General features: G+C 39.0%; 1 protein-coding gene across 1 annotated transcript; it reads right to left on the reverse strand.

The window, feature by feature from the left end:
* Window positions 1–432: 432 nt before the first annotated feature.
* triqk (triple QxxK/R motif containing) lies at window positions 433–25,420 on the reverse strand. The gene is made up of 4 exons (XM_005728373.1): window positions 25,256–25,420; window positions 19,740–19,814; window positions 9,378–9,463; window positions 433–2,218 (listed from the first exon to the last, which is right to left on the reverse strand). Exons 2-4 carry the CDS (start codon window positions 19,798–19,800, stop codon window positions 2,111–2,113), a joined length of 255 nt encoding a protein of 84 aa, XP_005728430.1. The 5' UTR covers window positions 19,801–19,814; window positions 25,256–25,420; the 3' UTR covers window positions 433–2,110.
* Window positions 25,421–26,557: the final 1,137 nt, after the last annotated feature.

The following is a 26,557-nucleotide window of genomic DNA, read 5'->3' on the forward strand; positions in this document are numbered from 1 at the left end:
ACATTTCTCTTATTTAAATTAATAAATGCAATTACAATCACCTTCTTACAGCAATAAAAGCCTCTGGGGTGGTCTGTACTTAACCTTATATGCCACCGCTTTTTGTTGTGTAGGTAGGAGGTGACATTGATGGTAGGTAGAAATGTGAAATTTTATTTATCAAATAGTCTGTAATCGTAAATGTACAAATGCATACAATAAGATAACAAAGGATAGTGATCATTCATGCTATGGTAATATCTCTTGTATTTCCACATGATATCATTTGTTTTTTAAAGATTGTGGTTAATATATCACGGATATCGTCGATAAACATATATTACACCCTAAAATGACATGCGAAAAACTCCAACAAAAGCAGAAAGATAATTCATGTCACAAAGAATCACACGATTGATTCATTTAAAAAAAAAAAAAAAAAAAAAAGCACACTTTAAGATGTTTATTTAACAGATGTACTCGACAACAGAACAAACCACCGTACTGTTATGAAAAAAAGATCTTTCCAAACACAGGTCTGAATACACGGGTTGGGCAGCGTGATCCTTTCTATTGTGCTGATGTCAAGGCTCTTGTAGTTGGTAATGGTGACCTTTCAGATAACAGGTGTCATGTATGAAGGTCTATTAGACCCGGCTATCTATTGTTACACATGTGGGAGGCTCATGGTGTTGGGGGAGGGAGCTCGGACGTATCAAGGCGAGATAAAAGCCTCCGAGTGAGGGCGCGGGTGCATGCTCATCATAATGGTTTCTTTGACATGTGGTCTTTTACTAGAGGTCAGAAGGTCATGGGAGAAAAGGGGAGAAAAGGCAAAAACTGAAAGCTCAAAATCTATCTCACATTTCAGGAATCATATCAGCAGCAGACATGACTCGTCCCTCCCCAGAGGGTTTCTGAAATACAAACATGCTGGAATAAACTTAAAGCACTGATATGTATTTGGTATTGGTCTTGTATGCACTATGCAAAACTTCATTTTCTATAAAAACCTTATAGATGACAGTATTGCCCTTTCTGCGCAAAAAAAATCAGAAAAATACAATTTTAAACCAAAAGAATTCCATTAAATTTATATGAAGATAATAAAAAGCTACTGACTCTGTGCTTCTGCTAACAAATGATCTCTCAAACAGTGGAAGCACTTGAACTGAAATGATTGCAGCGTGCAGGCCTCAGGCACAAAGAGTGAAGCAGTAGAAAAAAGAAGCATTGACAGTCCTTCATATCCCTTTCTATACAGACATATCACATTTTACAGAATACAATGCACACAAGATGGAATGAAAATAGTGTTGTTGTTTTTTATAAGGAAAAAAGACGCAGCCTTGTGTCACGTCAGCCATCAATTATCTCCACAATTTACATTCAATCTGATGAACCCAATCATATTTGTGTGCTTACCCTGAGGATGTCTGCCTCCACAACGTAAGTCGGGCAACGTGTTATTCTGTATTCTGCACACATGTTCAATCAGGACAAGGGCTTTGTGGATTCTAATCTCACACTTTGTGATCTCCAGATATCCAGGAGGAGAGGTTTGTGCACTGGAATGTGAGGCGAGTGTTTGTCTCGATGTGACGAGAGCTTCGGCGGGAGATTTACATTTTTCTATTAGCGGTGAAAACAGTGGGACGTGACTCTGCTGAATATGACTAATGAAGCTTAGTCTCCACTGTGGCTCGGATCAGTTGTGTAAAAGGATGCTAACTTTCTTTACAGAAGGTAGATGTCAAGCAGGAGGTCACCGTCGTTTAAATGCTTTACTCTAGTTGGCTTAAATTCACATTTAAAAAAAAGAAAAGAAGGTTTTACATTGGAGAGTCATTAGATTGAAAAAATTCATTGCAGAAAGAAATATCAAAATATTTCTGTTTGATCAATTCCAAAACCTTTGTCTTAAAAAAACCCTGAAACTTGACTGTGTGATATGCAGTAATGTGTCTTTTCATAGTGTGTTCACAGTCTGCACGTCACCAACGAAATGTGGGGAAAAAACCCGAACAAAAGCCCCAAAAAACTACGAAACTAAACGGTAGTTTGCGTTAACCAATTCGCCCATGTGCATAAAACAGAGAAGCCAAGTATTTGGTCCACTGTCCACCTCCTATTAATCCACGTCCACGTCCAGGTTAATCTCGGTGCTCAGGTTAAGGTAGAAGAAGGCGTACACGCAGAGCACGAAGAACAGGATTGCCGCGATGACCAGGAACGCATCCTGAGGAGAAAGCAAAGGTTTTAAAATATATTCAAAATGTTCTTGTGAGCATTTTTTTTTTTCTGCCCAAATCCCGAGTCTGTCTTTACACTCATGAATGTCTGCTTTGTTTGAATGTCATTGCAGTGTTTCATAATTGTTGTGCTTATTTATTTGTGTTACGTCTGTATTTGCCAAGTCTCTAATGCCTTTCTTTTCATCTGAATTCACCGCATGTGAATAAAGATTTGTTGTTTTCTTTGCTTGTTTTGAAAACCACAAATATTTAAACTCTCGCTCACAGTTCTACTGATGTGCATAAAAGGGCAAATCTAACTACAGCAATTACATTTTAGTTTCAGATATTAAACTGGGAGGGAAAAAAATTACTACAGAGGAGCAAACAAAGCTATTATCATCATCTGTGGATGTCATAATAATATATGAATTTGTATCTGTTTTCATATTTAAACCAGAAACGTAAACTGGAAGCAGTTGAAAATCCTCCACAGCTTCACATTGACAGTGTCAAACAGCTTCTTCTTTTATTTTTTTATTTGAATTTTGTGTTGTTATATACACGACGCGTACACGCTAGCCCTGCAGAAAATATGCTAACAAAATATTTCTATAAAAACATTTGAAATCGTAAAAGAACTGTACCAATAGAAATCACTTCTCATAATTAGGTAATACCACTAATGTGAAACACTACTTACTTTATAAAAAAATAAAAAATAAAAAAATCCAATCCACTATGTATTTTTATTACAATGTACATTTTACTCCAGTATTTAAGCAATCGAGCTAGAAAAACTTAAGAATACATAATAACTCGTAAAATAATAAGTAACTATTTTATATATGATCACAACTTAAAACAAAATTTGGTTTAGGGGACTGATGATTAGGGCTGGACAATATGGAAAAAAACCACATTTTTTTAGGACAAACTCTGGCTGCCGTTCATCTGTAGTGAGCGCAGACTGTCAGGCCACCGTTTACCTCAACTAATCAAACTATTAGCTTGTAATCAGTTGTTGTCGTCGTTGACAGCTCGTCAGCTGTCCTGTGACGGGAGGGTCTCATGTCTAATCTGCTGACAGTAACTGTCACTGTCAATATCAGGACTAAATACGCATGTTTATTCACTTTTGCATGGGTTAAAGACCTGACTTCAATTCAGGAGAGGAGTTAGAAATGAGGGAGGAGAGAAAGGACTGATGGAGGAAGAGAAAGAGATAATGAGAAAGAGTTGAATGGTCATATACAGTTAAAAAAAAAAAAAAAAAAAGCTTATATGTGATTTTAAAGTACCATATAAAGTGTACTATGCTTGTGGCCAGTTTCTAGCCACATACATAAAACACGATTAGGCAGAACTGCGGTGTCCATCCATCTCAGCCACTGTATTCAAGATAACTGGGCAACACGGTGCCACTCACTCCTATGAATTTTCAATGGATTAACTGTAAGTTTATGAGACTGCATCAATTGATAAAAGACCCAATAACATACCAATGGGATATATACTCATAAGTACAACATTTTTTTTCTGTTAAACAAACTCAAACTAAATTACTTATCGCCCTACTGGGGCGACCGTGGTTCAAGAGTTGGCAGTTCGTTTTGTAATCAGAAGGTTGCCGGTTCAACAAAAAAAAACCCCAAAAAAAAAAAAACATAGCAGCATCACATTTCAGAAGCCGGGTACCAAGTGGCTGCAGCATTTAAAAAAATAAAATAAAAATCTATTTGCAGTCAGGCTCCACTTTCACTTTTTTCGTCTCTCCATTTTTACTGAAAAGTTAAACTTTCTTCTACAAAATGGCCTATTTTTTTTATTTTTTATTTTTTTTAGATTTTCTATTGGTTAATTGTCAAACAAATTGAGGCTTTCCAAAGGAGTGGTATTCAACTTGAAAATGGGAATTAGGAGCGCTTGTTCATTATGTGGTGCTCACACGATTACAATCTTCATCAGCTGGAGTTTCATTAGGGGCACTCAGAGTATTGAACAATGCCAGTTATTCTTTATCAAGAGAACTCATTAGCAGCAAACTTTCTAATCAACACTGGAGAGCTTGGAGAGCTTTAAAAGAGCACAGAGTACAGTCTGATTGGAGGTTATTCAAAAAGAAATATTTGAGTGTGGAAATGAGTTTTAAATTGCAAACTGGGCCAAAACAACAAAAGGTGACGTGGCAAGTGCTACAAAAAAAATCTCAAATCTTTGCAAATGTTAATAAATTCAGTTTTCCATTTATAGATTTATAAAAAGACTTCAGGGAAAAACTAAATTTAACAAAATCCACCTGTTCATGAAAGAGGCTGATGCAAGGTTAAAGACGGGCATAAAGCACTAAAAAAGAAAATAAGATAAGCTTAGTCATCCTAAAAGACACTTTTAAAAAATTGAAACAACAAAACTATATGACAATCTGATAAAACATCAGTTCAACGATTCCCTTATACTGCACATACACACATGGCAGACTAGAAAAACAATCAGTCAATGAGCCAAACTGCAGAGAGAAAATGATAGAAAAATAAATAAATAATAAAAAAAGGGAGTGAGAATGAAATAGAAAACAAGTGAGAGATAAAGCTCGGCACAAATGAGGGGTGGTGGGGGGCTAATAATAATTCCTCTCTGACGAAGGCGATGGGGGTGACAATTAAAAGGAGTCACAGCATCCACAGCTATCTGTGTACATGTTGTAGTGCCTAGTCATCAGCAGCATTGGTCTTCATTAGCCTCAGCCCACATTTATCTGAATCCCAGCAGCCTCCAAACAGCTTAAAGTCCTAGCTTAATTGGAAAACTTTTAAATTTCATGCACTTTAGTTTCATATATTAACCGCCAGGCTTCCACCGCTTGATTTACTTTTCTATTTTGCTTAGGCCTCGGAGAAAAGAGAACTGTTATCAAATCACCGAGGCTTGATTGTTTTCTGCTTTTTCGTGTGTTCTGTGGCAGCTTTGAAAAAAAAGAAAAAGAAGCACAACAAAGAGAAGCATTTGTAATTCTGTCGAGAATATCACAAAGAAAACATTGTGTTTCTGACATAGGTAAGCATTTTATTGAATTGCTGGAGACACACAAAAAAAATTACAATTCAGGTTTCTCCCCCTTCTTTGCATCAGGTTTCAGAGATAAAGAGAACAGCTGGTTACAGTGACTTGTCTATAAAAACAAGCTGGAGGGGTTTCAGTGAAAACACTCGAGTTGGAGAAAGCACCTGCATTTGATTGAGATCACTGTTTTCGAGAAGAGTAGCCCACTGCGTTGACTCTTGCCTTGTCTCACAAATACATTTATATGCTCCCCTCCATACACACACACTCAGACACTAACACACAGCCTCTCTGCCCACATTTTGATGGAGACCTCTGGATGGGGCCCAAACACATCATCATCTTCATCGTGTGGTTCTCTCAGCACTGGCGGCAGCTGCAGCACACTCGGCATGCTGGGAGCCTAGTCCCCATCACCCTGGCGACAAGCCATAGCTCAGCAGACATCCCCTCATCTGGTCCGACTTTTATTCTCCTCCTGGGTTTGTTTGTGCACGCACACGTGTGTGTACGTCTGTTTGTATGTTCCCATGTGCTAAGCAGGTTAGAGTCGGTGTGTCTGGGGCTGTATGTGGGTGGCAGCTTGTGAGAGCCACACAACCGTCGGTGCATTTGGAGCACAGTTAGTAAGCAGGTCTCATCCATACCAGCTACAGCAACAAACAATCAACCATTAAAGTGTTACGTTTTCTGACCGATTACATTGAAATTTCTAGTTAATTTTTGTAGATATTTTAGTTTCCTTTGTTGAGCAATTGATTCTCCATCACCACCAGAATAGATTCTCCTGCCTTCAGACCATATTCACTCTGTTGCAAAGCTGCAAATCTATTGATAATTTTGCTGAATTTAATCACGTCATCTATTAGAGTAAAAACAAAACAAAACAAACAAAAAAAACCCAAAAAAAATGCTTACCACAGCGTCCAAGGGTCCAGAGGGGTGGAAAGCTACAGAGTTAAGGTTAGTGAAGGATGCTGAGCCTAAAGCCAGTTTTAAAGGTCACAAAGGTAGCTCTCTCTTCCAGATTGCCATGGTAACTCATGGTGTTGCACACATAAGCTTCTCTGGATGTAGTTCAGAGCTGTGGTTTAAAAAAGGGCTGCAAGCGTCACACTTTCACCCATCCTTTTTCTGACAATGTGCTCTGAGTGTGATGCAGATGTTCAGCAGAGGGAATATGTTTTATTTATGTAAAATGGTGAGCCACAAGTTGCTAACATGACTGAACGAAGCCGTGCAGTGACGTTGCAGCAGACTACATCACATGCATTCAATTCAGCGATGCAGGAAAATAATGACGTTTTATACTTGGTGCTTATTTGCTTAAAAAAAAAGAAAAAGAAAAAAAAAGGCAGATATGGTAACTATGAATAAATTTCACTTTAATTTGGCCAAAGAGTAAATTGATTACAACATCTCTGCTGTTACATCCCCATGCTGAAATGGAAACAAGTTTAAAGTTTAAAAGCTCGAATGTGCCACTGTCATGTTAGAAATAAACAGCAGCACCATTAAATAGAACAAAAGGCCACAAAGCTCCCAACACAACCTTGAGCTTTTCTCTAACAGCACTGATTCGGGCATTTCACCAATTACTGCTTCAGTTACTCGAATCTGCCCCGTTAAAACAAAAGTTGGAGCTTCTTGACGTGAGTTATAGTTGTACAAACATAAGAAATGCCAAATACTGTATAGAAAAATAGGATGTAATTTCAAAAACACTAAAACAACTCAAGATATGAAGCTGGTTCAAATCCTCACCTGCGTCCTGACCCACCTGCTCCTGTCACAAAGAGGCAAAAATGTCCAAAAACCTAATACTTGTGGATCTATAGGATCTCGCTCGCCACACAGCACACATTCACAAATGACAGATGGAAGATACCCATCATTATCTGTCGTCTCCATCCTCTGCCAATTCCATAAGAAACCCCACCCCACCCACTCTACCACAACTTCCTAGGCTCAGCGGCTAAATAAGACTGAGGGAAAACAGTGCAGAACTGAACAGAAGGCTAGTGTGCCAATTAGACAAGGCAGCAGGCTCGTTTCCTCTGCTGCAAGATAATGTGCTGGAGCTACTTTGAAGGCGCTGCTTCTTCTCTAGGCAACCTGAGGAGAGGCTGCAGACTGCACTTCCTGCCAGTTTCTCCCTCTCTGCTGTCATTACCACATACCATTCACTCTTTGGAAGAGGCAAAGACTTGTGTTCTGGCAACAAGTCGTTACTTCCGTAAACACACTGTGACTCAACCTGTGTATAAGGACCTGCATGGATACAGCAGGTGGCTGGTTTTTGGGTTGTTTTTCCTTTCTTTCTTTCTTTTTTTTTTTTAAAGCAACCCAGACAACTCAGCACTATGGTGGGAACAGAAGTTCTCCTTCTCTCACTTTCTCCACCACAGTGTCTCCATCCTTTCTCTCTGCCAACTCATCCAGACTGCCCCGTTACCAGGACAGCCCCGAGACAGCCTGCCCTGGCAGCTGTCAGATTCTCTGTGCCCGCATGTCTGTTGGCCCTTCTGAGGTGCCAGCTGCATCTGAGAGCAGCATCTCAACCAGGAATATGGAGAAGAGAAGAGAAGAGAAGAGGAGAAGAGAAGAGAAGAGAAGAGAAGAGAAGAGAAGAGAAGAGAAGAGAAGCAGACAACATGCCCCAACATCCAAACCAGCCCTAAAAATTCCAGCCAAATCTTTGCTGTCAACCAAAGGTTCAGAGAGAGAGAGAGAGAGAGAGAGAGAGGGAGGCTTTCTACTGTCATCAGAGAGCTGTGTAAAAATCACTTCTTCAACTTCATATCACGCTAAAAAGACTTGATGGGAAAGCAAGCGTGACCAAATATCCATTACATTTGGGCTGAATTTCAATCGAACTCGGGGCCAAGAGGTCTAAGACAGTTTAATATCCTCGTCCCAGAGGTATTTTTAATCCAACCTCTGAAAATTCCACTCATCTTGGGCATGAAAAACATGAATTATTCATGACCAATATCAATATTTCAAGATATGGACTAATCTAATTGGATTAAAGACGTGTTTAATGAGGCCCTGCATGTCTAAGAGATGCATATTTTAAAACCTGACCATTTCACCCACTGTTTAATCCTCATTGTGATTTGTTCATCTCTGCCCACTTCGTAGCAACTGAGGCTTAATCAGGAAGTGAAACATTTTGGCTTTTAATGTCCTGTAAGCAGAACTTGTCAGTGTAACAAAGGACAATAAGTGTTCAAGGACTAATACTGAATGTTACTGTAATGACGTCTTTCAATTGAGTTTCACTAAAAAAAATAAAGTTATAAAAGTTCCTCTCATGGAATCTGTGATTTCAATCGTCTTCTTCTCTTGGCTGCTCCCTTTAGGGGGCGCCACAGCAGATCATCTGCCTCCATCTCGCCCTGATGCTAGCATCCTCTTCTGTCACACCAACCCTCTGCAGGGCCACTCATATCCCAAAATGTTCTTTTTGGTCTTCCTCTTTTCTTCTTGTTCCATCTTCAGCATCCTTTGGCCAATAGATCCATATTCCCTCCTCTCTACACGTCTCAGCCTTGCCCGTCATTGGCTCCAAATCTCTTGACCTCCTTTTACTTTAGCATTACCTGCTCTATCCATTTCATCTTCTTTCATCTGCATACTGTATTTTCCTCTTTTCACCCACCTTCCTGTTGCCCCTCCTTTGCCATTGAAAGGATAAGACCACCTTTGTGTTTTATATCTCCTCTTTTTGTTAAAGAAAAGCACTATTTTACACACAATCTATGAAGGACACTAGCATACCTTCTTTAGCAAAGCAGCAGGGATCTTAAAAGAATAGAACAGCACATAATTATGTGAAGATCTACTATGGATTATTATATTCCCTGAAGACCTAGAGTAACTTCTTTCAATAAGACAGTGTGAAGAGTCTGGAATAAATAATATAAATATAAATACAAAAAGGAGCATGGGAAAAGTTGGCTTGCAAATCTTGTACATAGATAAGCAGAACCACAATTGTACCAGGACAGACATTTAAGTGTGGATATACATATATACAAACTGTAGAATACATATAGATAAAGGCTTCAGTAGTTCTAAACAGAAACCAAGTCTCACCCTGAATCCAGAGGAATTCTTCTTCGCTTCAGCTTTCAGCCGTGTTGCTTTCAAAACCGACTTTGTCTTTTTGTAGTCTTGCTTACCTAAAACACATGAAATAGATAAAAAGAAATTAAATGAAGAACACAAATAAATGACCAAGATTGACTGATATTGAGTGACAGGTTTCATTTACTGTTGCCAAACAACCAAAGAGACCAGAAAGTTTTTGTGTAGAAGTGTAGCACTCTGGGAACATTGTGAGGAATCTGGCTTAAGGTGACTGCACTCACCATTTTGTATTTGTAGTGACCAAATGGTTTTTATATAATTCATAAATGCTGGTTGTACTCTGGTCTTTATTCTACAGAATAGGGAGGTTGCTGAATGGAAATATAACAGTTAAATGTGAATTTCTCTCTATATATTCATGTGCTCAAAAATGGGTGGTGAGAAAGTGAGAAATAAATTGTGCACTACTGAAATTTCTCAAATAAACATATACACGCCTCACGCAGTCTACAAAACACACGGTTCACCTGTGCTTACTTGACTTCCCGTAAGCTAAATTCTCAAGGGTGAGTCCTGTGGGCAAACTGGCCACCCGGCAAAAAGTGTGTGTGTGTGTGTGTGTGTGTGTGTGACAGCTGGTTGTCTTGGTCTAATTAGAAACAACACACAGCAGGAAAAGGAACTTTGCTAACAATAGGGTGGAAAGGCAACAGCTTGCTGAACAGTGTGTGTGTGTGTGTGTGTGTGTGTGTGTGTGTGTTTTCAAGTTGTGCAATTTCCTTTTTTTTTTAATTCTTTCTTCAAAACTTATGGTTAAATCTAGATTTGATTAATGGTAAGATGAGTGTGGTGCTTGAAGTTAACTATGAAGTTTTCATGATTTAACCTTGATTGTACTTCATTAGAAAAACCAGGGATGTTACATAATACAGACTGAGACCAGGTCAGCCTGGTGGTTTTTCCTCTTCCAATTAATCCTTGTTTACAATGGCGAATAGGAAGAGAGACTGGAAGATGTATTTTGGAGAGGGTTTGAGAGGGAAAAGCTGAAATAAGCTAGTGGGAAAACAGGTGTAGGTGTGTGCGTGTGTAGAGCTGATTTCCACTCAATAAGGTGTCACTCTTACGGCCCAGTCACAGAGGAAATGACCATTAGTCTTATGTTAAGCATTTCACCTGCTTTTCAATAATCTTGCTCCCCCTGCATCTTTTTTCCAAGATCTGATATTCACTTCCCATCTCTCCTCGCTCTCTTTTATCCCCCCCCCTCCATTCCTCCTGGTCCTGAACCCTTCGTTCACCTCCCACTGACTCTGTGGAGGGCTAATAGAAATGGGGAGCGTGTTGCCAGGAGCAAACAGCGAGCTAGTGGGAATTCATTACGGGGGGCACTGAATGTCTCCTCCACTTGTCAGAAAGTGGAGAGGGGAAAATTTGATTGGAGGGCACCTCAGGTTGCTCACTATTCACATAACCGTTGCAAAGATTTTCACACTGTAAATGGCGTGATGTGAGCAAAGACGGGGTTTAAATTTCAATGCTAGATGTATATATTGGTTGAAGACATAACCATCTGGTAACAATTAGTACTTAACTGAGGCCAAATCAGAATACTTACACCAAGCAAGGTAATGTGTAGAGTAGTGTTTATGCTAGAGAATTACCTCAGCGTGTGTATATGGTATTCTAATGCTGCTGTGTTACACTGGTGTACCTCCTGTAGCTACACAGCAGCTTTCTCTTGTGGTTTATTTGCGTGGGTTTGGAGCCTGCACAATCTACACGCGCGTGCCTGATGATATTACACTAGGCTTATGAGTACTCCTATTTGTCATCACCGTTTCCACTGCTTCACCAGCGCCGGAGACATTTTCGGTCACCAATTATCTACCTGCATTGAGCTACAAGCAATCCTCCCATCCCTCCCTGCCTCAGCCTGCCACCCTGAAAAGCCATCCCTGTTCTCCTGTACAGCAACAACAATGACACGTCTCAGAGGAACATTAACCCCTGTAAAACGGCCTAGGGCACCTGCTGGGATGGCTTCCCTGATCGTGCCTTTCACTGAAGTCATCGCCGAAGAGACAGAGAGGAAAAGTGAAAGTGGCCTTCTCCCCCCCACCGCTTAAAGCAAAGTTCAGATTCTTCTTGCTTGTTTGTCATCAGGTTACCTATAAATGGAGTCTGATGAAGACGGCTGTGAAATTAGTTTTTATCTTGAGCCATTATTCTGTTTAGCATAATGAGACAGGTAGGGGGTATTAGCTAAAATTAGTCACATGTGATTGTGCACTCAAGGGAAAGAGAGGGGAGGTATGTGATTTGTGTCATACAAATTGGCCATTAAAAAGATAGAAGAGTGGTGAGTGATGATAAGAAACTTTACCATTTATTTTAAGTTTCTAATGCATACAATGGAATCCAACAGCCTGAGCCTCCTAAATGCTTCTATTTTAGAAAACAAATACAGATCCAATTCGAACATCCTGTATTACAGCTGGCAAAATGAGCTTAACAATTTTGGTGAAATTTTTAGTTGTGATAAAAAAAATTAATTTCATGAATATCTTATTCAGTAATCGCCGTTTGCATTAATGACAGCGCTCAAGCTGGACTCCACAAGTCTGCATAAAGATGAGACATGTTATCAAAAATGGAGACAATGCCCCAAATAGTTTACTGTGATATTCAGCACTCCTTGGTCTTCGAGCATCATCTCAAGGATGTAGCTCAAAGGATGTTACGTGCCTCTGAACAGTGGGTTGCTACTTGTTTTGGTGCAGGTGTTTAGTTCAAGCTATCTGCCATTACACTGTGTTGACACGCTGCACTGACATTCTCTAGGCTGATTATCGTCTCACACCTTTCTGTTACTGCTGTGAATCTTAAAGTCTAAGTCATCGTTAAATTCTTCAGTTGTCCACACAAACATTTTGATGTCTTAAGCCATGCCAAGTGTTTGCTCTTGTTTCCTCCTTTCTGTGAAGCGGTTTGGAGACACTACCCATCCTCTGATGAGATCGTCTTCCTGCTACAGACTGAAATAACATGTTCTTTATTTAGAAAATGCAGCTGTTTCTAACAAAGCTCGATGCCCTGAACCTCGTGATCATATGGTTTTTCTTTCAGTCTCCCTGGTAATGTTCGGAATTGGGCTGACTGAGTTTTCGCAAAGCATTTGAGAGCCATTTGAAACCTTCACTCCAGTCATGATGTGATGCTAATAATACCCCTCTTTGCTTAGAATAGCAATTTGATTGCTGACACTTTCTCTTTGCAAGGAGATCATTTTTCCCCACTATCACAATGAAGGTAGTAACCAAATCGAAACTGCACAGCCACATTTGTAACAGGTGTGCAACGGCAGGATGTTCATTTACGTCAAGCCTCTAGTGAGTAGATTCAATTCATCTCCTTTTATATGCAACAAACCCTTAGACAATCATGTCTACTTTAAGATTTCTGGTTGCAAGTTCAAGAGCGAATTGTTCACAACTGGTGAGACCACCTTAAGCCTTTCATATAATTAACTAAGTACATACAGTACTTGAATAAATGGAATAAATGGAGTATATGGGTGTTGGGGGGGGGGGGGGGAGACATTCTAAGCCTATGTAAGCAAACCTTGAGCCACTATTGGAGCACACTGCAATAGGTGGTCCCCAACTATCTACGTGACCTTTATAAAAAAGTCTCTTGCTCTGTTCAACTTCCCCTTTCCTCCTCCTTTGTTATTTAAAAATGGAAGAGAATGAGAAACATGGGGATCATTTTGTGAATAAATTATTTCCTACTTTGGAGCAACTGAGAAATGAAAGCCTATCATGAACTAGTATAGTTCAGCTGCTTTTATTCGAGTCATGCATCCTCCTATATATAAAAACAAAAAACAAAATAAATATTATTCTCAGTCATATCTAAATTTATTCCAGTGTCAGAAAGTATTAAAAATCAAGTACTATACCATTGCAACGAGCTCCATTATGAACCCAGTATACCCCACAGTTCATCTAATGCCATGTCTTCATTTAACCTCCTAAGACCCAAACTCTTCCACGACATGGATGTTTAATTTCTTTTTGATATTTGGCCATATTGGGGCCCGATGAATGTAAAAACAAAGAATTACCAGATTTTTTTTTTTTACCTAATTTTTTTTAAGAAAAATAAGAGCCACAAATGAGGATATTCATTTAAAATTTTGATAGAACAGTAGCAGTATAAAGTCCTCGTAAGTGGATATCAGGCCCATGTAGAGCAAAAGTGAGTATTTTGGTCTAAATAACCCAAAATGTGATGTCCACATATGTGGACGGCAGGTCCTAGGAGGATAAACCATGAGCAAGAAGCACATTAGCAAAGCGGCAGCAGCTCCAAACTTCTGCCTGTGTCAGACTAAACACAGCAAAAAAGCCAACGCAAAGGAAAAAATAGACTTAAAGTATAAGAACATGGTTCACATATGGACTTACAGTACCACTGTACTCATTTAGTAGACAGGCATGAGGATGACTACTGAAAAACTTGCAGCAATATTCAGTTTAATTGCAAGCACGACTAGGTACACCTGTTCACCTGCTTGTTAACACGAATTACTCATCAGTCAGTAGCATGGCAACAAGTTTAGACATGTAGACATGGTCAAAACAACCTGCTGAAGTTCAAACTGAGCATCAGAATGGGGAAGAAAGCTGATGTAAGTGACTTTGGCATGGTCATTAGTGCCAGATGGGCGGGTCAGAGTGTTTCAGAAACTGCTGATCTACTGGGGTTTTCCTAGTCAACCATCCCTAAGGATTACAAAGAATGGTCCAAAAAAGAGAAAATATGCACTAAGCAGCAGCTCTCTGGGTAAAAATGCCCTGTAGATGCCAGAGGTGAGAGGAGAATGGAAAGAGTGCTTTAAGCTGATAGGAGGGCAATATTAATTTAAATTACCACTCACTAAAACAATGATTTGCAGAAGAGAATCCCTGACCGGACAACATGCCAAACCTTGAAGCAGATGGGCTATAGCAGCAGACTGCAATAGTCACTCTTGTCAGCTGAGAACAGGAAACTGAGCACAGTGGTACAGTGGTTAATGTTGCTGCTTCACAATAAGAAGGTCCTGGGTTTGAATGCACTGGCTGGGTGTTTTTCTGAGGATTTTGCATGTTCTCCCTGTGTTGTGTGGGTGTTCAGGTCTCAGCATATCCCAGCTTCATCTCACAGTCCAACTTTCAATCCTGAAACTGGCCACTGGTGTGAATGTGAGCATAACTTTAATGGATGTAGCTATATGACCCAAAACAAGGGCAGCTCTGAAGTAGCCACCAATTCATTATTAAACTGATAGATGATATAACCAGGTTGCTTTAAAGCCAATATATGTAAAAATCATTTACTGCTATCGCTAAGCCAAAATGACCACAAACAGGGACATGTGTATGTTCAGAGGAAAAATAAATAAACTAAAATGCCTGAAGATTTCTGTGGGTGACTGTTTGTGTTTATGGGGACTAACCGTCCCACATACTGCATCCAACACAGGCAGAGTAATTTGGACAGACAGCCCTGTCTAGTGGTTTCTGAGTGCCCTGGGACAATTCGGGAAACACACCGACAGCGTGTTTGACAGTTTTCATGCTTTGCTTCCGCGTCTATCTGGCATTGCAGCCATATAGTCAGTGACCACATGGTGCGGATCGCTGACATCTGCCAGGATGAGTGGTAGAACCTGAGAACTGATGCCAGACTCTTGGGGTATACTGAGCCCTTTTTCGCTTACTGGAAGAGAAAGGAAGCGAAATAATAAATAATAAAGGGAGATTATCCATGATATAACGCCGAGAGATAACTGGTACACCACGTCGATCTACTGCGCTGTCCTATCTACAGATAGGAGTGAAGTATTTCACCTGTAAGAAGCAGTATATCATGGGTGTTATCTTTTATTTGCATGTAAAATGGTAACTTGTAAAGCTATTGGCTTCCAGCTTGACATTTTGTATTTAAAATTGTGGGTGTCTTTATCTATGTGGACAATTTTCCCTAGTTTTCAACAAGCATTAAGGATCATTGTGACTGAACACTTGTACTTACATGTAAGAATGCTACAGCTTTATCTATCCTAAGGGCATTCAATTACAACAGGTTTAATAATGTTATTAAAAAAAGAGAGTGTCAACAGTAGCTATTTGATGGCCATCTGCCATGACAAAAGCACTCCAGCAGAGATGATGGTACAGCTCAACAACCAGCCTGGACTACCGCCGATGTGCCATGAATAAGCTACCTATTACGATTTCAAATTACCATGTGTGGCCCATTCCAGCTCTGAGGAGAACAAGCCCCATGCTCCATTTGAAGACTTCATTTTTCTCCATCTTTTCCCCCCACGCTCTGTTTTTCACCTTTGCTGTTAAACAGTGGTTCAGTGAAATTGCCTGATGGCCGTCCTTTTCAAACAGAAGGAAAATGGTAGAAATTGAGGGGTTGGAGGAAGGCGGCGGGAGAGATGGGACCAAAGTGTGTTACACATTTCTGAAGTGATAAGATGTGCTCAGAAAGAAAACACTAAATGGGGAAAAGGAAAAAAAAAATGGACTCGTGGGAGAGGATGTGACGGCGGGAGATGAGCTTGTTATGTTATGTCTGTCTCTCATTTGTTGAACCTATCAGGTTTTGCATAATGGCAGACAGTTAAGGGATATCTTCAGGCTAAATAATTCTATTCTTCTGTCCCAGTATGAAAACATATACAACAGCAATCCCTCTCCTTTATAAGCTGGTGGTGTAAAAAGCTTTCACATGCCTGAGGAAAATAAAATAAAATAAAAAACACAATTGGACTTACAGTGCCATCTTTTTTTCTTTAACAATAATAACAAAAAGAAAGAAGGATAAACGTGACATAACTTTAGAAATGGAAATATGAACCGACCAAACATTTTGCTTTAAAACTCATGAGAGCACCACGAGTCCTGTTAACACAAAATTAACGCGGGAAAATACAAAATCTGGAAAAAATGTGAGGATGTGAATCACCACAGGCAAAAGAAATAACATGTACTTAAGCTGGAATGAAGGTGTTTAGAACAATGCCATTACTGTCACAGTAACGTCACCGTAGTTTACAGCTTTTTAAATAAATATATAGCATCTCCATGTACTCTGACTTCCTCCCACAGTCCAAAGACATGCAGTTAGTGGGGATAGGTCCACTGGAAACTCGAAATTGCCCATAAGTGTGAATGTGGGTATGAATGTGAGTGCGAATGGTTGTCTAGTCTATGCGTTAGCCCTGCGACAGACTGACGATCGGTCCAGGGTGTAACCTGTGTCTCGCCTTAAGACAGCTGGCATGGGATCCAGCATCCTCCCAGCTTAGAACAGGAAAGTGAGGGTATTATTCACACAGGCTCACAAACATTGGACAACAACAAAAACTGTAAAAACATTGCCTGGTCTGATGAGTCTGCTGTCACTTTGAATGGTAGGATCAAAATTTGGTATAAATAACATAAAAGAGATTTATCCTGGCTTCTAGTCTAGGCCATAGGTGTCAAACTCTGGCCCGCGGGCCAAATTTGGCCCGCAGCCTAAATACATTTGGCCCACGAAGCCATACCAAATTACTATTAGAGCTGGCCTACTGGTATTATACAGCTTATATATATTGTTTAGTATTAAGCTTTGCTTGTTCCATATTTAGTTTTTTAAGCAAAACTTGTTTGAGTCCATAAGAAAAGATTCATTCTCATATCTGGAGGAAGTTTTTTTTTTTCAATAAATATTAATGTTAGCCCGCGACTTTGTTCCAAATTTGAATTTTGGCCCACTGTGCATTTGAGTTTGACACCACTGGTCTAGGCTGAGGGTGGTGGTTTAATGGTGTGGGAATACTTCTGGCTCATTCTGGTCACTTTAGCACCAATTTGGCAGAATTTAAACACCACAGCCTGCCTACTGTTGGTTACCACATTTATCCCTTTGTGACCACAGTGCCCCTATCTTCTGGTGGCTACATCCAGCAGTATAACACTCAATGTGACAAAGCTCAGAACATAACAAAATGGTACTCAAACAGCCTCCGTAGTCACCAGATCTCAAGCCAACAGAGTACCTTTGAGTTTGGGGGGGGACCCCAGAATACCATCTTGGATGTGCAGCTCTACAGCAACTGTGTAACAGATCCGCAGTAATTGTGTAATACAATTATGCCAAAATCTGAAGACAAAGGGGGTCCAACCTGGTACTATCAATGTGTATCTATTGAAGTAATCGTATTTAACTACTAACTAAACAAAAGAACGCAAGAAAAGGACATGCACATTTGTGTAGCCAGATGTTGTTGCCATATCTCTTGGACTGGGATTCAAGTCACCAAGTTAAATATTCTTTCCTTGAATGTACTGTAGCATCAGATTTTTAGATTCCCACAGTCATGGAGATCCAAATAAATCTCAGACATCATGTTAGTTTAGTAATTGCACTGTGCCATCACTCTACTACCTTGTAAAAGGTAGTAGAGTCATTAGTTGTTAATTAATCAAGGCCAAAACCAGATCGTTCATGAAAAGTTCATTTGCATGACTTTTGTGTCTTATAAGACTACTGTGTCACATTTCATGTTAACAAAATGGGAGTCCCGGGATTTAAAGTAAAACCTTTAAGCCTGCAAAGCCAACAGAGCTTCCCTTTGTATCCAAGTCTGTCAGCTGCCCACAATTATCCAGCTTTGCCACTGACGACCTTTTGGCTTTGCTCTACACGAGAAAAACAAAAACAAAAAGATATGATAGGTGCACTGCTCTTTAAGAAACCACAGCTGGCACGCTAAAGTTGGCTGAGCCTTTGATTGATTCCAATCATATTGCCTTAGTTGGCCCTTTGTGAAGAAAGGGGAATGAAGGGGGAAGTAAATACTACATGATTAGAAAGCCAATAAACCTGACAAAACAGCTTCTGACAAGATGGTCTTTAAGCAACGTATTCACTGTCACCTGAGACGCTGCTTTTTCATGACCAAGTGGAATTATTTGCACAGTTTGCATAATGGCTGTGAATTTGGTTGAATTTTCTTTTTACTCTAGTGTAAACCAGAAACACTTCCAACGCTGTGCAAAGAGATGATGCATAATCCTACACTGACAAATGTGAGAACGGCCACCAAATACTTCCCAGTAACATATTATTATTATTATTATTATTATTATTATTGTGATTTCTTAAATGTGGAATGTCAGCTTGATTTTTTTATAATGCGGCATTAATTACGTGTGCATTCCTACACTGGCACAATCAACCAATCAGTGAGGATTATGTGTCAAATGGAATTCGACCACAAGTAGATAAATACAAACTACCAAAAAAGCATCACAAAATAATTACCAGTAGCCTTGTTTTAATTATTAGTTAATTTATTGGTAGAATTTTGCTGAAACTATCAGCCATATGACATATACGCTGCTATAGAGAATTTATGACAATGGAGAAAAACAGTTTGTTGGATGAGTTTTCACCATAGACAGTATGAAGATAGATACAGCGATCATAACATCACCCATCGGTTAATGAAGTCTTATTATGAAGTTTTTTAGCTGCTATAGTCTTGGCATTTTAAAAACAAATGTGATGACCAAGGGGTGGATTGGGCTACAAAGCACTCTTGTCAATCACAACTGCATAAAATCACCTGTAAAATGTTTATGAGATCAGTTCTGAGAGCAGTTTTCCAATAGATTTCTATTGGATTAGAAGTCTTTTTGGCCCCCATTAGAAGTAGCGCATGTTTAAAGCACTGTTGCATTTGCTTCTCTTTTTAGACCTAGATGCTAGATCTATGTTTTGCACTGTGTATGATTTCCACACAGTTCAAACATGTCAGGTCAACTAGCAATAACTAAAAGGTTTTCACAACAGGTCCACAAAATTCAAAAACCACTCAAGTTCCTCTTCTTGTACAACTATGGATAGTTTTCAGTGATCAGTGGAATGCATTTCTCAAAGGGGCTAGATTTTAATTTTCAGGAAGCAGAAAAAGTTGCAGGTTGTGTTGATGCCAGTGGGTTCATGCCTAAAATGTATGGGCTTTAAGCTGTTTAAGATTGGTTCCTCTAAAATTTCTTTGTTATTATACAAGTCTGCTTTGACTATCTCACTAGGGGACCGATTCACAGCACGCAATCAGATGAATGTTGAAAAAACAAAAAATGACTGCCTGAGAACACTACCTTAAAATAAGAGATGAGACGAACTTCGAACATAAAGCTTTTTATGGACCAGTTTTTATTTTTTATTTTTTCCAAATACACCTTGTGCGTTATTTCATTTAATTACATTTGATTGATTTGCTGTTGCCGAGCAGCAGTACAGATGACTCACCAATCTGCTTTCTGTATTGATCAACCGGTAATTTGGTTGCACTGGCATCTTTCTTCCCCATCCTCCGTCCTCAACCTGACAGAAAATGAGAATAAAAAACATTGAGACAATTTCACAGTTAAGTCTCCACATTACTCACGATTGTTTGCAACTATACTGCAGCTCCACTCCTTCTGTAGCTCGGGATAATTTATGAAATCTGCAGGAAGGATTCAAGTTAATACACAATCACATATAGCGCACAAAGTAGTCAATTTTGATCAGGCAGATGGTTTATCTTTCACATACATCTGCTACACGTAATTAAATTAATTCTCACCACCTACCATGTGTGTTACGCTCTCGGTATGTGCACTTCCTACCCATCTCATTTAGCCTAGCACCATTTTCCTTCACACCATGAGTTCTCTTTGATTACATTGACAGCTCAGAGGTAAGATTATAAAGACAGAGCGCTATGAATAATATAAATAGTATCCTTAGGATGTAATTGTACAAGTGAGTGACTACACTTGGGGTATAGAATAAATATGAACATAAAAGCACTGCACAGCAAGAGTAACAAAGACATGGTCAAAGGAAGAAGACTTATGAATAAGAAAACAAACGTGCTGCAGGGTTTGATTTGATATGATTCTCTCTTCTAGTTGGCTTGTGTTTCAATAAATGAACCTTCTTCAAGTTTAAGAAATATAATAGAACAAGGGGCACTGGTAACAATAACATGCCAGATAATGATTGGACAGTTGGCTGTTGTAGTCAGTAAATTGCACTTGCAGATTACACAGTAAAAGACATCCCTATAAACATATCAAGTCATAATAAGTAAGTCATTTTCCGTTTCACTTGTGTAAAGAGGCGTCCATACAGGAAGTGGCGTGCTGAACAAAAGGCTAAATATCACTCCCATCACTAGAGAATTCCTGAACTATCGTGCGACTCTTTTGGTTCTGTACATCACCTCAATGGACTAAAATAAAGCAAACAAGATGTGAGTGAAGAATAGCTGCCAATCAAGAACTTTAATGAAGAAAAATCCCCATTAACCATTTAGGTATAATCAGCCATTTTTAACAGTCCTTTTATTTTGCAGTGAAATGAAAAAAAATCTAATCAATAAGCAGTTTCATGGTCAGGTGTGTTATGTTATTTCATGACAAATGAAAGTGTTGAATTGGCATTCTGTAGCTGTAGGTCTCAATATGACGTCCAAAAATATTGATCAGAAAACCAGATGTGTCAGCGGAACTAGAAACTTTAGGACAAGGCAAATCAACACAACAACAAAGCAACACTAAAGGGCCAGACATGATGATGTGATGATATGAGATTCCTTTCTTTGGTGGAAAAAGAACCACTTCACAACACCTAACCAAGTCAAGAGCACTCTCATAGAGGTAAGTGTATCATTGTCAGCATCTGCAATCAAGGGACTCATTCATGAATGTAAATGAACTCAAGACCACTGGTGCAACTCAGGAGGAAGAAAGTTCAGATAAACGTGAAAACAGAAAGAAAAATGGCTGTGGATGAGGAAACGTTGGCAGAAGTGATGATATCTGAGATCCACAGGCCAGACATGCAAAGGAAAACACTCAAAGTCGATGATATGAGATTTCTTGCCTTTCGCAATGCTCCAAACCTGGTGGGATAGCATTTTACAGTCCAGCTGGAGAATGTTTCTTTTGTGATGCGTTTGAAGTCAGAGCTTTAAACGGCAGAGTAAGTTACCTGACTTGAATTTTGTCGGCTTAGTCTGTGAAGCAGATTAAGGTACTTAATAAAGACAAAACTAAAAGGCAGAAAGACCCACAAAGAAGCAGAAACTAATGGTGGCTAGGGTAAAGGCTTGCTTCTCAAGACAGGTGACCCTCATGGGTACCACACAAAGGGTTCTCTTTATAATTATGTTTGCTTGTCCCATAATGTTTAGGCCTGAAAAAAACTGAGTCTTGATTTTGATTAATTAATTTTAAACCCAATTTAGTTGATTATAGAAGCTAGTTTAAGTATATCGAGTATTTTAACCATAACCATTCACTGGTTATGGTATTTGGAGATGGCGAGGTTGTTTTTCTGTGTACCTATAATAAAAACAATACTTGAAAGATTTTATGATGTTTAACACAAATAACTAACTAATAAATAAATAAATAAATAAATAAATAAATAATCCAATTAATACAAATGTGTGTCAATTACAAAAAGTACACCACTGGCATATAACTTTAAATGGTATACATTCAAGTGACAAGAACTACACTACAATCAAATTTAATTAATTTAATTGGCTATATAAAGTTGGAATATTACAGATGCCATTAGATGTGTTACTGGGGTTTTATCCTATATAAAAATACCATTATAATGTCTTTGATCTACTATAACTGTTGATTTTTTAAAAATGCCTTATGGCCAAAAGATAATCTAAATAAGAGAAATGAATATGAAGCATCTAAGCCCACGTAATGCTTTTCTTTACAAAACTTAGGACTGCCTGTTTGTTGCATCAATCCAAAACGCGTGTTTCTCCTGCTCTAAATTCCAGACAGACTCTCTCACAACACACTGCATCAATCAATATTGTAGCCCTTTGTTTAAAATAGTGGGAAAAGTAAGAGTGAATCTAGGGACGCGTACGTGTGGTTGCTGATGATACAGAAATGTCCGTCTTGTTCTCTGGGCAAAAGATTTGAGGTGAAAAGATTTACAACTACCCACATTAGACACATAATACCAGCTACCAAATTCTGCTACTCTAACAATAAATGATTATAATTAAAAAAAAAAAAAAAAAAAAAAAAGAGAGAAAGAAAGAAAATGTTCAAGTGTGGTAAAAAGAAACATTTGTATGCAGGTGTGCACATAAGAGGAAGAGTTAGGTGAATAGGAAAAAGTATCTATGTGTATCCAAGAGGAACAAGAGTGGTGGAGAATCTAGAGCTGCAGCTGGGGAATAGAGGAGAGAGACTGAATTAGCATGTTCAAGGAGCGTGGCTGGCTGCCTGTGCTGACTGATACCTTCTCAGGGGAGACTGCAGCTGCCTTGGGAAACCAGAATTTTACCTTACATTAAAAACACTGTTTTCAGCTACATTTCAAACACTCTTAGTGGCAGCATAGACCAAGGATGTATGCACAGCTATTGTTCTCCAGCAGCTGGAAACCAGAGTCAGCAAATAAAAGCAAGTCAGAGAAAGACAAAAGGAGGAGAGGAACCTGTCCAAATGAAAATAAAATGTTAACAGTTGGAGGCTCTCAGAGCTGCTGCTATGCAGTATTATTCATTAGCATCACAATAATATACCTAAATTGGAGTCACTAACGTTTGAACAGATACATTTGAGTATATTTTGCATCTGCATCAGTGGAACATAGCAAAGCAGCATGCTGCTGCTAGTGACAGGTGCATTGTTGGAGTTGATACTATAATACATCCCTGTCCATTTTTTCACCGTATAGTCATAGATGACAAGGCGAATAATACATTCCTGTCATTAACAGTGTTAACTGTAATCTCACTTTACTAGAAACCTGAAGTAAATCTGGATTTTTAAAAATTGCTTTATTTTTTAAAACTAAAGCATTTTACAACAGCCATTTCCCTGAAAGACAGTCTTCAACCCCAGTAGAGTAAAAACTACAAGTCAAGGTTTTACTTGCTATGCACAGGTTAGACGAGTGTCATTCAAGAAAATACTTACATATGAGTAAATATGAACTGAACCAAAAGAACCAAACGGTTGTATTAAGTATCTGTACAAAAGATTTGTCTTTATCTTGCTCACATTGCCCTCATAATGTTTAAATAAGTATACCAGCCTGTCTGTAAATTTAGCATTTAAGATGATTCACAACCATCAGCTTTAGCAGGTGAACGAATTTGTGAAAGAGCCAGAAAATCATTAATGTCAATGTGCTGTAGGATTCATTGAGTAATTATATGGTGATGTCAATCTGGAGAAATTGTTTCCAAGTGCAAACGTACAGCAAATGTGAAGAAAAAGGATTTCTTTAGGGTTTACAGATAAAGGTCTGAAAAAGGAAATATCCAGCTCTCTGGTGACAGGAGAATGGCTAGACTCCAGTGAGCTGATAGGAAGGCAACGTAACTCAAATAGCTACTTATTGCAAGCAATAGATGCAGAAAAGCATCTCCAGAAGGGCAACAGCAGCAGAAGACAGATGATCTGATATCCTCGTGTCGGTGTTGTTCCCACATCATCATAATAAATGTTGTTCCAGGTTCAACATTGCAACAACACCAACACGAGGATATCAGATCGTCCGCAGAGGACCACACCAAGTGCCCCTTGGTGTCAACTAAGAAAGTGAGGCTACAATTTGCTCAGGCTTTGATAGTGGTGGTGAAATGATGTGGAGGATATTTTCTTGGCACACTTTGGGTGCCTTAATACCAACTGAGCCTCAATTAAACACCACAAACTTTCCTGAGTTGTTCCTGCTGTCCGTTCCTTTATGACTACAGTGCACCAGTCTTCTGATGGCTGCTTCCAGCAGAATAACACACCATGTCACAAAGCTCACATCATCTCAAACTGGTTCCTTGAATATAATAATGACTTCACTGTGCTCCAATTATCTCAATTCCAAAAAGTGCCTTTGCAATGTGGTGGAACAGGAAGATGACAAAACCTCTGAGGAATGTTTTCAGCAACTTGTTGAATCTATGCTTCAGATGATTTAGGCAACTCTGAAGGCAAAAGAAAAACCTCATACTAGCAAGGCATACCTGAGTATAGCATTGCATATTAAGCTCTAGTTGCTCCAGTTTACCCAGATTAGTCTGAAAAATTATGTATTCTCGGTAAACTTCAAAATAACATCTTTTCTTTGTACCATTCATGCTGGTGCCACAGTCTGACTCCCAAGCACATGAACAAAGCAAAGTCAGAAGAACAACTTCCCAATCTGGAAAATGTGACAATTCTAAATGCACGTGAATGCACAAGTAGTGTTAGCAAAGGGTCATGCTAAATAGGGCCCCAGTGCCTCACAAAAACAAATAAATAAATGTTGATAAAATTCAGCACTTCAAAGTTAAATATTTTCACAGATCAGCAGCTATTTTCTAAGCTGTATGTGTTTGGAAAGAAATCGTTGAAAGTCTTTACCACCAGTATCCATTCAGACAAAGCAAAACCATGATTATTTAGTCTGAATGTTTTTATGTTTGCTGGAACTGATAGGTCAGCTTGTTTCTTCAGTTTATTCTCCCCTCACTGACATCAACAGCGTAAACAAAAGTAAGGTCAAATGTAAAAAGGCAGATTTATGATATGCTTGCGCAACAATGCTTGATGCTTGTTGACATTTATTATATCCTTCGATTTCTCAACAACGTCAAAATCACCAGTAAGTCTTGACTATTAACAGAACACCCATTTAATGTTTCTGAAAGCCCTTTAATGTGTGTGCAAAGACTCCAAAACACCGCAGTAAGTAGAGACGTGCAAGAAGCAATGTTCATTCATTGCACTGACGGCGATACTTACACTGTGAACGCGTCGACGAGAAGAAGTTTACGATATGCACGGCTGCTTTACGTGAACCCGCAGGACGACCGATTTCACCAATTTTATTTATTGGACTTTGATCTAAATTTCTCCGAAATGCCAACACATCACTTCTTCCGCGGACAGTTCCTGTTTTGCTCGGCAACGTCGATGACAGGCAGCCTTTTCATCCAATGAAACAAGAGTATCTTTCGTTTTGACCAATAGCGGGGCGCCGGGTGGGACGCTAAGACAAAAACACTGGAGCAGCATGTGACGGGTTGATAGTCGGACACTCCCAAGCGGATCCTTTTCTCCTCAAAACTTTTTAACCAGGGTCACCAAAATGGTATTTATTTCTTCAGTGTTTCAGAAAAAAAACAGTTTTAGATGTTGCTGCTATGCACAAAACACAAAAATAGCCCATCAGGCATATGACTTTATACCAGTGCTACATCATTATGGACTAAACTGTCAATAATATCAGGTAGCAAAAACTACGAGAACTATTTGCTAATTAAAACATGAGTAATAATGTACAAATATAACGATTTTTTAAATGTTTTACATTAAATGAAGAAGGAGCAGATTTTTATGATACTCCCAAAGAGATTTATCTCTCCTTCTGGGACAGAACTGGGGAGCTTTTGCCTGTTAGACAAGTGTGTAAGCCACTACACTGGAGCCACTGAGTGTAAAATACTCAGATTATTACATACAAGAAATGCGGACAACTTCACAATATTGTTTCTTTGACTTTAAAACCAAAAAGGTCACTGATAATGCTCTAATCAGTTTTGATAGGACGTACACTGAGAAATGGGAGCCAGGGTTCAGAATCTTCCATCACTGCAAAATAAGATGATCACACAGACCTGTCTGCACATCTAATGCAAGGATGTGTTCACCCTTGGTTCTCCCAAACAGTTAAATGTTATTTAAAGTAACAAAGACATGTGCTGTGTTAATTAAATAGTCATGTTCATTTAATTTGTTGTCCTTAAGTTATTCTTGCAGAATATTACCAATGCCATTGTGATCATTGTGGAAAACAATAGCTCTGTTCTGTCACAATTAAAGGAAGCAACAGCCAACCTCATCAAAGATGAGGCAATCTTACTCCACCATGTTCATTTCTCTTTTATCAGTCTTTGTTTTTAACAGTTTTTCCTTGTTTACTGTGTAGAGTTTTATTCCCCCCTAATTGCATTCAGCCTCATTGCTGCCTGGGGCTTAGTGCAGATTATGGGTAGACTTGCCACCGCTTGTAACTTATTGAAGTTTAAAATGATTTTCTGCTCT

Source organism: Pundamilia nyererei, unplaced genomic scaffold (assembly GCF_000239375.1).
Source record: "Pundamilia nyererei isolate P.nyererei 1_Seehausen unplaced genomic scaffold, PunNye1.0 scaffold00028, whole genome shotgun sequence".
NCBI lineage: Eukaryota > Metazoa > Chordata > Actinopteri > Cichliformes > Cichlidae > Pundamilia > Pundamilia nyererei.